Here is a 16,642-nt window from a genome sequence, read left to right as displayed (position 1 = left end):
CTTAGTTTGGAATGGAACACGCTGTTGCAGTTTGCAGCTCATTGAAACCAAATATTTGCACTATTACCAATCTGTTTTCTCCTAGTAAATTACTTAAGATTGTGCCTGAAAGAATTTTCATGGGAAAAAATACCAGGTAAGAGCAGGGCCGGCTTTAGGGCAGTGCGACTGGTGCGGTCGCACTGGACGCTGACCTGTGAAGGGAGCTCTGTCCTCAGGTGGGGCTGTTGTGTTTAGCAATAACTTATGATTGCAGAGATAAGGGGGCACTTTTGTCCAGTGGTAGTGAGAGAATCCGAGGAGGCAGTCATGCGGTTTGTCGCACTCGGCACCACCAGCACTAAAGCCGTAACTAGGTAAGAGTGCAAGTCTCACTCACCTTGGAATCAAAAATCAAAAACAAAAAACACATGTCCCCTATTTTTAAATTACTGTAGGACTTGCCGGCAGCTTTATTGGATGCCTATTTCGGTCCGAGCTGGGGGAGGAAATTGCTGACTTCTTTCCAAGAAACAAGGGGTCAGTCGACCCGGTGGAACATATCTGGGAAGCATTCAAGGTCACTGTCAGAGGGTATTGTATAGCTAAAAGTTTTTACTATCCATAGACTGCATGGGGAGCTACGGGCGTTGGAGACTCGAATGGTCACAGAGGATGACCCAGCATTACATGCTGAGTTTAGGGTCACACTGACCAAATACACCGAGGAAGCTGATAGGGAGGCGAAGTTCAAGGGGAAGCACTGGCAGGCTCGGCGATATTGTGAGGGGGATCGCCCGGGAAGGGCCCTCGCAGTGTTGACGCGTTCACCGCGTGAGCGCAACACCGTCCTTGAACTCACTGATGACCAGGGACACACTATCAGGGATTCAGAGGCACTGCTTGCCACCTTCACCTCACACTACCATGCTCTGTACACCACCAGCGCTTCGGCAGATGTACCCTATGCTGACTACCTGGGCGATGTGGCACTCTGTTGGCTCAGCGATGGGGAAAGGGCCTTCCTTGCGGCTCCGTCTGAACTAGACGAAATTCGGAAAGCCATTATGTCCCTTAAGAATGGCAAAGCGCCCGGGCTAGACAGTCTGCCGGCCGAATTCTATAAAACATATATAGACATTATGGCCCCAGTCCTTCGCGAAGTCTATGAGGAATCGCTTGCTGATGGCATTCTTCCAGGCTCTATGCGCGAGGTAGTTATCACCTCCCTCCTTAAACCAGGTAAAGACCCTGGCTCCTGTGGTTCCTATCGTCCTCTTTCTCTCTTTAACTGCGACGTGAAAATATTAGCCAAGGTTCTGGCTACTAGGCTGTCCCTACTTATGACCAGGATTGTGCTACCCGATCAGTCGGGGTTCGTCCCCGGTCGCTCCACTTCTCATAACCTACGCACCTTATTTTCACTTCTCCGCACGGTCCATCCAGACCTCCCGGTGGCTGCGGTATTTTTAGACGCCTCTAAAGCATTCGACTCGGTCGAATGGCCCTACTTATTTTCGGTGCTGTCGAGCATGGGTTTCCCCAAACTTTTTCTTTCCTGGATAAGACTCCTCTATACACAGCCGACGGCGAGGGTCCTTATTAATGGCCGCCTCTCCCCCTCAGTTGCCATCACGAGAGGTACGCGTCAGGGATGTCCTCTGTCCCCCCTCCTTTTCGCGATTGCGGTAGAGCCTCTGGCTTGTAGGCTTCGTCAGTTACACCAGGAGGGTGCCGTACTGTGCCTACAACGCCAAATAGATGTGTCCCTTTACGCGGACGACATTACGCATTATGTCAAGGACCCTCACCTTCACCTCAACCCTTTATTGAGAGAATTTGTGGCCTTTGGGGGCATGTCCGGGGTACACATAAATTGGTCCAAGTCGCAGTTCTTCCCCCTTACCGACTCGGTAGCCGACTTTCCCCTCGACTACCCACTAGAGTGGTGTCGATCAGATCTTCGTTATCTGGGCATACAAATCTCGCGGGATCGGGAGGAGACAATTCGCTCCAACTACGGGGTAGCGATCACCACCATTACAGCCACGGTGGACCGCTGGGTTGCATTACCGCTCTCCATGGCCGGTAGGGCTTCCCTTATCAAGATGGTAGTGTTGCCCCGCTTCCTCTACCTCTTTCTCAACATCCCGTATTATCCGGGTGCCTTTTTCTTCAAAACCCTAAAGTCGGAGCTCTGTCGCCTGTTCTGGGGGGGCAAGGCCCCACGGCTGAAATGGTCTACGCTCATATTACCCTACGAAGCTGGAGGCTTTGACGTCCCCGACTTTGAAGCCTACTACCTTTGCGCGCAGGCCCACTACGCATTTCACTGGATGGTCCCCACGCCATTTATGCCACAGCTCGCGGTAGAGGACTGGATAGTGCACCCCATACCGCTAAATGGGCTCATCCATTGTCCGGAGTCGGATATCCAGACTCCGACCACGTCAGTCTCTTGCACCTTGGATGCATGGCGCCGCCTAGCTAAGAGGCTTTCCTGCTCTTTACCTTACTCCCCCCTTCTCCCCTGACATACCACCCCTCACTCGCACTGCTGCAAGAACGAGGCTTCCGGATGCTTTGTGAATGGCTACATGTCGTCTCCTGGGGGGATCTGTGCGTGAATAAAGTTTTCAAATCCATGGACGTACTCTTTGCTACTCACGACCGCTCCCCACTCGATGTATTTTACTACCTTCGCCTCCGGCAAGGGATGAAAGATATCCTAACTGATTACCCTAACGAACCAGAGCTTCTATGTCCGTTGCACTTTCTGCTCAGCTCGCAGACCGGGGCGCATTTGGTCTCTGGCCTTTATCGCCGCATTCGGTCAGACATTGACCCTCCTGAGACGGGTGCTAAGGCATCCTGGAGTGCGGATCTGTTTACTACGCTCAATGATGAACATTGGCAATATTGCTGCACCCTCACAGCTAGGATATCAGCCAGTAGCAGACTCAAGATGATTCACTATAAGTTCCTTCAGCAGCTATATTACACTCCGGCAAAAAAATTCAGGTTCCGGCTGGCTGATACCGACAAATGCTAGCGCTGTCGCGCAGACCATGCGGGCTTCTTGCACCTTGCCTGGGAATGCCCGGCTGTTCGGGCGTATTGGCAGCAGGTGACCGATGCTCTCACGACGATGACCAAGGTGACTATTGAGGCGGAGCCGCTACTCACACTGCTGGGACATACACCACAATTTCCAAAATCCAGCAGGAAATTCATTGATACTGCTCTGCTCTTGGCTAAGCGACGTGTGGCATGTCGCTGGGGCCGAGGCAGGGCACCGAAGTTTAAGGACTGGCTTTCGGATATGACTTATTGTCAGGTCCAGCACATCACTTATTGAGAGTTGTTGCCGCTCCCAAGCAGGCCTAAAGACATCTGGGAGCCACTGGTCTCCTACCTGCTTGCTCAGGAGGCCGACGATGTGGCCCTGGACCAACAACAGGGGGGTGACTGATCGGGCTGCCGGTCCCAGCGACTATGAAGCGCTTGTGCCTATGCATGCATATGCTGAATCCCCGATCGTACGCATGCCTCCTCCTGGCCACACTGCTGATGCTGACATGACACTTACCGTGGGTAGATGCTACTCCTCCATCCAATACACATCACAGTCCCACATCTCCGTATTCTACTACTTCCTCGAGATACGACACGCGGCCATTACCCTATTTCTATACATGACCAACTGACGCCGAGACCACTACCACAGTGCAATACAGCAACCTATGATCATTATTCCATGAGCAACTGTAAAGATCTGAAACTTCTTTTTCACCTAGGCACGTGTATATGACCTCTTCCTTTTTTTTCTTCTTTTTTTTTATTGTTAACTGTTGGGGGTTGATCAGAAATAGAAAAGAAAAATATAAAACCTGTTCTGCTGCAGTTAATCCTAACATGCGCCAAAAAGGCGTCTTTTTTCTTTTTTTTCTCTTTTTCTTTCTTCCCTTACTGCTACGATTTGTCGCCACCGGGCCTCCGGGATGCCGGTATCAGGGCTGTGTATTTCTCTGTCTGCTCCCGTTTCATGTCGTTTTTTTTGCAATGTAGCTGCCAGCCTCCGGGTTGTGGGCGAACACAGCAGTGTCACTTCTTAACTATGCAATAAAGCAGTTTGAACACCAAAAAAATAAATAAAGAAATAAATTACTGTAGGACTCAGAATGAGCCCATATGTATTGAGTACCAAAAAACGGTGCATTAATGAGCACCAGCTATTTCTTTTCTCCCACGGAATCAAACGGACTAGAACAAAACGGTATCAGCAAAGTAAAATCAGAAATGGTTTACACTGCACTATTACTAACTGGCTGGATGTCAAGAGGCATAAAATAAACAGTCCTTACTTTTTAGTAAACAGAATTTTCCTTGCGGTGGTTGTAGTTTCTTAAATAAAAGTGAAATAACACACACATTACTGGAGTCTAAAAATGACATTAAGTCTTTAGGCTATGAGACAAAGAATGATATTTGAAGACAAGAACAAGTTAATTCATACTTTTCAAGTAACTACTCTAAAGGCTATAAAAAAGGTATTATTTTGTGAAAATTAGCAAAACAAATGCATGAGAATATACGATGGGAGCACTATTGCAATTTAAGCGTGTTGAAAGAGGTCGTCTAGGCTGTCTCAGACATCCCTCTCCCACCAAAGAAATGCCCATAAATTCCTTTTGACTTTTAATTTAAATTTTTTTGGTCCTCATTCTGCCAATTAACTTGCTGGCAATATTCCCTTTCCCTTAGCAAGAGCCGGACGGGAATAGAGTCGTTCCACACAAGAAATCTAGCTGATTCCACTCCAACCCTTCTCAAACATCACATACTGAAGAAGGGGGCCCGGACCAAAAACTATCTATTGCTTAATCATTGGACCCCATTCCTCTGACACCAATCTATCAACATAGCCCAAACTTTCTTCCGACTTCTTGGATCACATGCCATGTCCTATTGGCTAATATGTATGATATTGTTTTTACACTCAGAGAAAAGGGGTGGACTTGCCGATGTCCAAACTCTACAAATCTCTCGTCTTCCCAATAAAATATTAATCTTGCAACTCTCTTGTTTAAAGAAATAATATTAACTTGGCCTATTCCGAAGAATATAAGTAAGGGGGTTACTTGTATCTGAATTCCAATTACGTCCGACAAAAATTCACATAGGTCCGACCAATATTTAGTAATCTCTGGGCAAGTTAAAAACATATGGTAGCCATCTACTAGGGGATCTTGGCATCTTGAACAAAAATACTGAGTTACGGTAACTTTTGTTAGTTTTTCTGGGGAACAATATACTGAATATACGGTAAAAAGGTGATTTCGGTTTAAAAAGGCAGGCTTGACTATCTCTCGAAGCAGTGCAAATGAGGCCATCTAAGCCTTACTCAGGTTAATATTAGGGATATCATCACTCCAAATCTTTTGAATATCCTTATCTATATCATCTTCCGCTTCAAAAAGGCTTCAATACCACAAATCAATTTCTATTTTAATACCGCCAAGTTTCATTACCTGTATTAACCAAGAGTCATCCATCTGTTCCACCCAATTTTGCCTATCCCACCAAGCAGAGAGTTGATAACATTTAAATCTGGTTAGTTGTCCCCAAGTGCATGATGTCAAAGTTTCCCAAGAAACCAGATCTGTACCTATTCTCAGTTCTCCCCATTGTGAGATACCCACTTGCTTTAATGGTAAACTAAGCATATCCTCTAAACAAGCAGGGGTGCCCGGGGAATCCCAGATTGGAGCATGATCCGAATAGTAAGATATTCCAAGTTTTTTCCGAATATAAACCCAATTCTTTACTGCCTGCAATAAGATCTTCAATTTTTAAAAAAATGTTGGGTCCCCAAACTTAAAAAGAAACTGCCCTTGTTCATCCCCAAGATCGCTGAGCATTGCCCCATATAAGATACCAAATGTGGAATCATCTGGTCTATTTAAGATCATCCAATTGTTCTTAAAATGGAAAACATGTACATATAGCCAGAAATCCAGAAGAGCCAATCCCCCCTTCTCCAGCTTTCTCCTTAGCCTTTTTCAAGATATACGGGAACCCTTCGAGGCCCAAATAAAACTGCCAATCTTACCCTGTTATTTTTCTACTTCGCCCTTGTCAAATGGGAGGGGTATAGTATTAAAAAGGAAGGTGACTTTTGGAAGTATGATCATTTTGATCAGATTGACCCTTCCATATAAATTAAGAGGGAGATTTGCCCATCTGATCAATAATTTCCCTACCTCTTGACTAATCCTCCTCCAATTGACCATGGGGACATTAAGTAACTTCTGGGTGATTATAATACCAAGATATCTCATTTGTTTTTTTTATCCCAGGGGTCTGAGAAGGTTGGTTCCACTCCATAATTTCGGTTTTATCTCTATTTACACTATAGCCCGAAACCTTCCCAAATACTTCTGCCTTAGTCATCAAACTGAGGATAGCATCCTTAGGATTAAGGGTATACAGAATAAGAACGTCTGCATATAAAGCTAATTTGACCTCGAGGTCTTTATATCTAAAAAGAAGAATAGAGGTATCTTGTCTGATTGGGGCTGCAAAAGGTTCAATATAGATGTTAAATAAGAGGGGGACAACGGTCATCCCTGTCTAGTTCCTCGCATAATGTTAAACCAATCTGTTAGCTCCCCGTTGACTAAGACTCTAGCTATAGGTGCACTGTATAATAACTTAACAGCTTTTATTAGATTCTTAGGTAATCCAAAGGTTCTTAAAGTCTCCCAAAGATAAGGCCAGTGTACCTGATCAAAGGCCTTAGCGGCGTCAACCCTTTTGAATTTTAATTCTGAATACAATTGAATGTAATTATTTTTAATTACTATTCGCTTATAAACTATTCATATTCCATGCATGGGTGCTGTTACATCCTAAACAGTTTAGAACAAAGGTACTGGCTTAGAATGATTATTAATGTAGCATTTGCCAATACAATTGATCTAAATGCTTTGGAGAATCAATCCCTAAACTCCCTGTAAATGAGGTTTATAAATACTCTAAGGTTTTGACCAATGTTATTCATTAATGTGTTTTGAAATGCACAATAACCTAGCTCTCCAGCAAGCTGCTTTTTAACCCCGTATGCGTTCTGGCCTATGTTACAGTCCTCATGTATTACAAATACAATGTGCCATTAAATTTCACAAAGTATCAGGGTGGAGAACCCTAAAACCTTGTTGTAATATGGTATTTGAATACTTCCACGTTATGATGAAGGTTTCTTTCTTACAGAATTTAAAATGCCCGATGTCCACACATTTTTACAACCTTCCTTGAGTGAGAACCAACACAAGCTCCCTGTTCCTTCAATCCTGTTAAGAGTATGTTTGCCAATTCTTGCAATGTCAATACATTCTGTTGTGGTAAGAAACTGCTCGCCTTTTCAAATGGAATACTGTTATGTTCCCTAACCTAGGCTTAAGTAGCAAATCAACCTTTTACACTACATTTACACTACATTTGCACTACCTTGCCCTGCATAACGCTTCTAACGTGCTGAATAAATGTTGATTGGTTTCCTAGAAACTATTTTCATTTAATATGTATGAGGATTCTTGGTAAAATCCGCTGTAAATGACATATATAACAGGATTAACATACTCTGTACCAAGTCATTGCTACCTTCCTCCGACAGGGCTACTTGCATAATTGCAATTATTGATTTAGGCTTATCTACATGATCGTACTCCCAACATATCGTTGGTGGTAAAACCTGAGACTACCTTTTTGGTATAAAAGAAATGCACCTTCACAAGGTAACCAGAGGAGACGCTTCCACAAGACGACACGGAGGTCCCTGCACGCTGTAGCTTCAACACACAGCGGTTTGACATCCCTTGCAGGGTGTCCAACTCGTGACCAAGACGGGGTTTTTCATTTTCTCCCATCAGGTAATGGAGTTGGCTCTTTCCTAGGGGATTCTTGGCTTCACACCCACATACATACTAGGTACACTTAGGTCGGGTTCGCATCATAGGAGTACGCTTGATGACTCATGTTTATATGTCTGCATATATTCACTTTTTTAGCACCACAGTAGAATTCTAACTTCTATTTACTCTGTTGGTGCTTGTAATTATTTACATTGGCTTCTGTCTATTGATTGTCGCAGCAAACATGTTTTATACTAGAATGATGCTGGATCAATAAATACTTATTAACAATGTCCCCAACGTTTACTCTGTGCATCTCTCTGAAACTAAGTGAGCACCATTGACTGAGTGAAAAGCACTGTACTGTTTCCACGATCTGTGAAGGGTTACGGGTTGTCATATTCAATGGTTGCCAGAAACTATTCGCTCCTTGGTAGGGTTCGGGGGCTTATAGTGGCACTGTGAGCTGGCTGGTCTTTAGGCTGACAGATCCTGTGGGGGTGTCCGGAATCGGTCTAGATACCAATCCCTTAGTTTACATTGTCCAACAAACGCGCAGATCCCATGTATTTTTAGGAACTACACGACAATACAAATGCTGGTCATTGCTTACAAACGTTTGGGGGTTCCCTGCACTAAAGGTTATAGTCTAACCTTTTTTTGATTCCATACCATCACATCCATTACAAGGGCAAACACTGAAGGCAGATGGCACAATGATTCTAGAAAGGGTTGAAGTGATTTCCAAATACTGAATTTTTAGATTTATTGGTATAATGAGAGTTGGCTACATGTATACTTTGCTCATATAAACCTTAATAAAGAGACTGTAAAAACAGGCCACAGTACCCTTACTTAACTCTACAAAGGAGGTGAGGAATGTGAATGCAACACTTAAATAACAATGTTCATAAAAACTACACAGTGGAATAGTGATCTTAAAATAACCATGTAATGGAGTAGGTTACACACCTTTTCAGACCGAACAATTCAATAATAGAAAACGGATGAAAAAATCCAGTAACAACTTTGCTACACTGTAATCTGTTACCAAAACAGACCATGGACACTTGTTTTCCAAAATTGAACATGTGTCAATGGATCAACTGTATCTTGGATTTAAGGAGCTGCAAGGACTGACAATGTCTCAACTCTCATACATGACAGATATAAGGGCTCTCCTAGACCAGGTCCACACCAGAGCTATGCAGTGTTATACAAGTGCTACAATTAAAAAAAATATAACACAACATCTTGTGATCAGAGGGCCCTCTAATTCCTCTGGAAGGCATCTTTCCCACTAATTGCTTAGTAGATACTACAGGCAAGGTGAACGTGTGTGGCCCAAAGAACGAAAACAATGTGGCTGGGGAGGGATATTATGAAGGGAATACATCTCCAGTAGTACTCACCCACTTTAAGACCCCAATGCTAATGGAAGAAATACAGAGAACATTTTTAGAAAACCAGAAACTTTAGTGAACACAGAAGCTATGTTGGGCACCATCCTCTTGACCAACAACTTCCAAGGTACAATGATGGAACAGACCAAGAAAACTGACAACAAACTACCGCCTCAATGCATCATGCCAACAATTTCACTGTAGTCTCTTTCACATGTTATACCATTTATAAAGACTTATGACCATCAATAAGCAGTTAACACGTCTGTCTGCAAATGCACCCACCTGCAACAGCTGCATCCAGTTCATCCTCTTCAACAGAGTCTTGGGTTGTGTAGCCCACCATGGGGGACAGCGGGTAGGTGGTGTTGAGGTTCAGGCCAAGCATAAAGTTGTGTACTTTGCCTGCCCGACCCTCACGGGTGTTGAATAGCGCAGTGTCACTCATTACTGCCATAACCATGCGTTGGACAAAACTTTCTTGATTGTGTCTACGGAATTCTTCCTCAGCCTCTGTGTTCTCAGTACCTGTGTGAGAAATCTAATGTCAATAAAAGCATTTCAGATAACACCAAGAAATAATAAAACTTAATTTATGACCAATCAAACCAGTATGTGCTAAACGAAAAAGTTACTTAACTTCGGTAACGCATTATCTGTAAGAGGCTCAATCTAGCTGCAGATGCCTTACCTTTGAGTTTCCCAGACGTCAGGCTGGATTCGGAAGCCTTTGCTGAACAATACCCTCAGCGCACAACATCAGGTGGCTCCATTCAGCTCCGCGTGACGGCGGCGTAGTTTGAGTCAGTTATGACATCGCAGTGCATAAATAGGCGCCACCCAGCGCTTGGTCGTCAGTACTTTTAGTTTTTTCCACTTAAGAAGTGCAGAGCCACGAAGTAACTGACGTAGTTGTGTGCAAAACTAGGGCCCTGAAAAGGGGGAACAACCCTAGCCCTACAATATCAGTCCGCTGAGCGGGAAGGCATGGGTGGGTCTAGAAGGAATCTGCAGCTAGATAGTCTCTAACCGATAATGGGTTACCATAGGGAAGTAACTTGTTCATCTGTTGAAGACTTCTAGCTGCAGATTCCTTACCTTTGAATCAGATACCAAAGCCATACCATCCCAGCAGTGGGTGATAGACTCACATATTATACTAAAAAGTCTTGCAGGACTGAATGGGCAAAATGTCAGTCCCTGCGCACTTCCCATCAAGGCAGTAATGTTTTGCGAATATGTGCAAAGATGCCCACATTGCTGCCTGACAGATGACTTGGACTGGGACACCCCAAGCCAAGGCTGTGGTCACAGCCTTTCCCCTGGTGGAATGGGCTCTCAATCCCTTAGGGGGCTGCTTCTTTGCCAAGGAATAACAAATCTTCATGCAGAGAATGACCCAGCGAAAGATGGTCATTTTCTGCACTGCCCTTCCCTTCCCTTCTTTGCCCCCATGTACCCCACAAAGAGTTGTTTATTCACCTGGAACTCTTTTGTGCGGTCAAGGTAGAACCACAACACTCTTTTTGGGTCCAGTGGATGGAGACGCTCCTCTTGCTTAGAGGGATGCGGGGGAGCAAAGAAGGTGGGCAAAGTAAAGGACTCACCCAGATGGAAAGGGGTCACTGCCTTTGACAAAAAAGGATGCACTGGTGCGAAGCACCACCTTGTCCGGAAAGGATATAAGATAAAGAGGCACGCAAGATAATGCTTGCAACTCACTCAACCTCCAGGCAGATGTAATCGCCCCTAAGAAAGCTGTTTTGATGGTCAAAAGGGGACAATTGTACAAAGGCTCACAGGGAGCACATATAGGCCTGAGCGCCATTTGCAACGAAAAGTGTCGCTGAGCGATAGCCGCCTACGAAACTACAGTGCGTGTACCGCTGACACTGCACATTCTCTTCAGAGGCAAAAAAAATCTAACCACCGTTCTCCCCACTGCTGTAATAGACCTTGCGCCACCTCCGACTTGAGGCTGAGTTGGTCTGCCCTGGCATTCAGAGAACCCGCCAGGTGTTGAACCACCAGGGTGATGCCCTACTGTTCCAGCCATGTCCAGAGATGCAGGGCCTCTCGACAAAGGGTCCACGACCCGACGCCACCCCACCTCGCCCTGCTTGTTGCAATACCACATGGCGGTGGTGTAATCACCAGCACTAACTTTCCCTTGACAGAGGAAAGAAATGCTTTCAATTCCAACCGAATCCCTGTGAGATCCAACACATGTATGTGTAACCCGCCAGAGACCAGTGTCCCCTGATCTCCAACTCTCCCAGGGTGGTCACCCCTTCCCAGAAGTGGCGCATCTATCATGACTGCGAGATCTGGTTGGGGAAGGGAGGGGTCTGCCGTTGACCCAATCGCATTTGTTAACCCCCACAGCAGATCCTTTGCAGTTCCTTCTGAGATCTGAACCACATCGACGAGATTTCCCAGATGCTGTGCCCATTAGAACTTCAAGTCCCAATGTAGAGCCTGCATACGCCATGTGACGTGTCTTACCAACAGGATGTAGGAGGCCATGAGGCCCAACAGCCTCAGAATCAGTCTCACCGAAATCCAGGATACATGCTGAAATATCAGAATCATAGCCTGAATATCCAGGACTCGATGCTCGTGAGGATAATCCTGAAACTGCACTGTGTCTAGAGCAGCTCAGATGAAAGGGAGAGTCTAAGATGGAGGCAGGTGTGACTTTGGCACGTTTATAGAAAACCCCAGCGAATACAGAAGGGTCACTGTAGTCTGAAGGTGGGAGACGACAGCATGGGGCAATGACACCTTTAACAACCAGTCGTCGAGTTTGGGGGAAGACTGATAACTCTAACCTGCGCAGATGAGCTGCGACCACTGCCATCACCTTGGTGAACACCTGAGGGGCGCTGATAAGGCAGAAGGGGGCACGGTAAAATGAAAATGCTCACAACCTACCTTGAACCACAGGTAATGCCTGTGGCCTGGCAGGATGGGAATATGAAAAAACGCACCCTGCAGGTCCAACGCTACCATCCAGTCCTCTTGGTCTAGGGCAGACAAGACCTGAGCCAGAGTGAGCATTTTGAATTTCTCCTTTTTGAGGAAGAGATTGATGGTCCGAAGATCTAAAATGTATCATAACCCCTTGTTCTTCTTTGGAATCAGAAAGTAGCAGGAATAACAGCCACCGACTACTTCTGAAACTGGGATCCTTTCTATAGTTTCCTTGGCCAAGAGAGCTGTAACTTCCTCCTGGAGCAACTTTAAATGATCCTCCGTTAGCATTCTCGATTTGGCAGAATAGGAGGAGGAAAAGAAAGAAAAGGTAGGGAATAGCCATCCTGGACTATCTGCAAGACCCACTTGTCTGATGTTATGGATCTCCAGTGGGGGAGATGACGACAACTTCTCCCACCAACTGGAGTAGTGTGATCCCTCAGAATCAGCCTATGAGTGCTTGGAGACTGTCGCTACTGAGGGCAGTGCGGTCGCTAACTTCTGGCCTCCATTCAGATATCGAAGGAACTGCGTCCTTTTCCTCGCAAGGCTTGGGCAGTCTGCATGGGACGGCGGTTGGGATGTGGCTGACTCGGCTGGAACCCCTTCCATTGCCACAAAATGAAGACTGGCCACAAGGGGTGGAGGAGAGGCCCAAGGATCTGGCCGTAGCTCAAGAGTCTTTGAACATGACCAGGGCTGAGTCTGCCTTTACCCCATAAAGCTGGGTTTCAGCAAAGGGCATGCCCATCAAATTGGCTTATACATTGGCTGAGAAGTCAGTTGTACGAAGCCAGGCGTGGAGCCTCAAGGCCACCGGCATTGAAATCGATCTGCCCAGCGAATCAGTCAATCTAGGCCACACTATATGGTGAATTTTGCTGCATCCCTCCCATGCATGACAGCTTGGAGATCACAGCCTGGGCCTCCTCCAGGACTTGTGGCAGCACTTGCGCAATTGTCTCCCAAAGGGAATGGGAGAAACGGCCCAATAAACGTGCAGTATTCACCAACCGCAATGCCAGGCTGGAGGAAGAAAACAACTTCTTCCCAAATGAATCCAGCCTCTTGGATCTCTATCTGGAGGGGCGGAAGGGAATGCGCCTTGGGACGAAGAGGCCTGCACCACCAAACTCTCTGGGGTGGGGTGTTGTCTGACGAATTTTGGGTCGCCTGGAACTGGGTGATGGTGGCGTGCAATCGTCGTATTCACAGGACCCCCGTGCTAGGTTTGGACCTTGTACCTAGAAGGACGTCCGTGGAGAAGTGCGGCTCACTGGTTAGAGCGGCAGACCCTGATGCAGAGATCTGACCCGGGACCAGGGTTCAATTCCCGTTGCGGCAGGGCCTTGGGCTCAATGTCCACGGACCCGATAATTCTCGCCACAGTGCCTACTCTAATCATGGGTCCCACTCTGCAACTCTGGGCAATAGCTTGCTTAATCTCCACACCAGTCCTAATTGCTAAGGATGCCTGGCTTCACCTTAGGGTGCCCAAGAGTGGGCACCATACAGGAACAGGCCAGGATGGGTTGCTCAGCGGTACAGCGCGGGGACACACTGCTAAGTGTAACTAGGCGCTTTATGAGCTCAGTTACATACATACAAGTGCCTCATTAAAGGGCAAAAGGGGTTCGGAAGTGGAAGCCCCATGTGTAAGCACCTCAGTAAGGAGATTAGTCATGACCTGCACTGAGGGCAGCTCTAGTCCAAGGACCTCAGCTGCCCTCTTTACCACCATGGCATAGTATGCCTCCTCCTCCAGAACCACTGTTGGCAGAAAGAGCATTCCAGTATCTGGAGAAGTATCCAGACCAATGCCTTCCCCAAGTTCCCCATTCCAGTCCAAATTCTCTTCAGAGATTTCCTGAGATTCGAGAGGGCCCCCAGACCCATCCCATTCCTCTCCTGAGCCTAGCACATCTTCAAAGGGTTCAGGCGGCAACATAGAACCTCTAGGTTCTGTCGACATCGGAATAGGCCTCGATCTACACTGTTTCCGCTCCGTGTCGTTGGGGATGCAGATGGGTCTTGCGCCACCAACGTGCATCGGTGATGTCGTAGGCACCGACTAGCATTGAACCGGATCCAGGATCGGATCACTGGGGCCCCATCGGCATTGTGGCTGGAGCCGACGGCGTTGAACCCAATGGAGCCCCTTCCGACCAGCTGGGTTGTTTTGCTCCAATATGCAGCGCATGGCATCATAAAACTCTTATCTGAGTGGGAGTCGCTCAGGCTCCCGGAAAAGGGGGAGGGACGTGAAGTTGACTCTGACTCCGCGGAACCGGGCCTACCACTCTCGACAACAGACGTTAGTTGAGGTGAAGACAAAGTCCTTCTTGGACTTCTTCTTGTGCCTCTTTCCTAGTGTCCTGAGGACCTCGAATGCGAGGAAGAGGACTTAGGGCTACTTGAGCAGTCCTGCAACCTGCTTTTGTTTGATCGGGACTGTGACCTCCTCAGAGTCTTGCTTGATGGTGTTGACTGTAGGGCTGCAAGTAAATTCATCGCCCACTCCCTCAAGGTCCTCGGGCCATTGCTCAACAGTCCAAATAGGACTTCGCATTGTGGTCGCGCTTGAGACACCACAGACATACGCAGTGGGGATCGGTGACAAATGTCATGCGAGAGCAAGTCATGCATGGCTTGAAGCCAGTCTTCCCCGAAGACATCCCTTACACACGAAGTCGGAAATCCAAACTTTTTTGACAAAAGTCGAGAAGAAACTGCCAAAAAGCATCTGAGGGGTATCTCTTACCGGATCAGCACTTTACTGACCTGGATAGAAGAGAACTGGCGTCCGCACGCCTGGGTGGCACCTATATAGGCATCGCAACGTCATAACAGACGCGAACGACGCAGTCATGCGCAGCTGAATGGAGCCACCCAACGTTGCACGCAAGGGGTATTGCTCAACAAAAGTTTAGGATCCAACCTGACGCCTGGAAATTCAAAGGTAAGAAATCTGCAGCTAGAAGTCTATCAGATTGAGGAAATCAATGCAGTGTATAAATGAGTGGAGAATGCATATAATGTACACACAATGCTTTATGGGGTAAAAACGTAATGCTCAGATTAGAATAAAAGCGTTACAGATCTTTAAGGGATGTAGTCGTCTGGAGTAGGCAAAAGATATAATAGCAGTTAAATCCTACAGAAACTGCTCCCCCAACTGGATCTCCATACCTTGGTCCTTACCTCTGAGGCTCGGAATCGTGAATCACAACATCAGCATTTTAGTTTCCCTCTAACTGCCATGGATATACAAGCTCCTGACCAGGCCTATTCCACTTATATCTAGCTTATTGTGATGCTCTTAATCATATTAGTCTGCCGACACTAACTAACCATCAATGTTTCCAATTGCAGTGGCTACGAACTGAACACTTCTGCCATAATTGTGAAATCTACAAATTACTTTTTAGATCCTTGTAGAATAGGTTTCTGCTCAGGCTCTATATTTGGTATGTCCTACTGCACCTAACACTTTGAGTGGCCACTGGTCTGAAGCAAGCCCCTTTTGTTTTTTTCCTTCCAGATACTGTGTCACTCCAATTGGGGAAGGATTCAAATCTGAGGTCCAGCTGATACTGGTTCCCTCCTGTCCAAAAGTAATCCCAAGATCTGACAAAAAAGTTATAAAAACAGAGCTCCCTTCGAACTGGCCTCAGAACCGAACCATGAAAGTTAATTTTGAGATGCCTCATATGTCTACTTCTGATATTTGAAAGAAAGGGGCCCCTGCCTGATGGGATGAACCCTGGCAACGAAACAACACTTGGGGTAAAAGAGAGCAAAATTGCACCGGGTTTTGTGCCTGTTGTACTTGAGAGAGAGAAAACTTGGAGCCAATAACTGAACTCACACTATAATTGCACTGGTATACTCTAATATTTTATTACTTTTTATATCATTTTTTTTAATAGAAATTGTTTTTTGTCTTATGATAAATTAGTACAAACAAAAATCCAAAACATATAACATAACATATGTGAATAATAACAAACAGTCCAATTAATTTATAAAATACAGAAGTGCATTCCCATATCAACACGTTTCGGCGTGAGCCTTCTTCAGGAAGTCTGCATTCATGCACAATTATGTTGACTTAAAATAAATAAGCAGAGTAGCGGACTATGATCTGTAGTTTTGTCAGTATTGGAGTTCACCAAGATTGTAGTGCATGTTGCCTTATCTTTACTGGTAAAAGGCCTATCTTTTTCCAGTAGATGAAACGAGCACTTGAAGAAGAGAAAATATGGATAGAAAACGGTAACGGCGCCCACTCGAGATTACTTAATGAGACTATGTGTTCCAACCGAACAAGAAGTTCTGGTATAGTTGAGGATGACTAAGATTAGTCATAAC

General features: G+C 46.0%; 1 protein-coding gene across 1 annotated transcript in view; it reads right to left on the bottom strand.

Moving 5' to 3' along the window:
• PLA2G4A (phospholipase A2 group IVA) overlaps positions 1 to 16,642 on the bottom strand; it is an 869,302-nt gene that overhangs the window by 193,414 nt on the left and 659,246 nt on the right. Inside the window, exon 14 of the mRNA XM_086956164.1 lies at positions 9,581 to 9,823. Coding sequence (XP_086812290.1) covers positions 9,581 to 9,823 — 243 coding nt within the window. The remainder of the gene's footprint in view (positions 1 to 9,580; positions 9,824 to 16,642) is intronic.

The sequence above is a fragment of the Lissotriton vulgaris genome, chromosome 1_1 (assembly GCF_964263255.1).
Source record: "Lissotriton vulgaris chromosome 1_1, aLisVul1.2, whole genome shotgun sequence".
Taxonomy (NCBI): domain Eukaryota; kingdom Metazoa; phylum Chordata; class Amphibia; order Caudata; family Salamandridae; genus Lissotriton; species Lissotriton vulgaris.
This window is presented reverse-complemented; position numbering and strand designations above follow the sequence as displayed.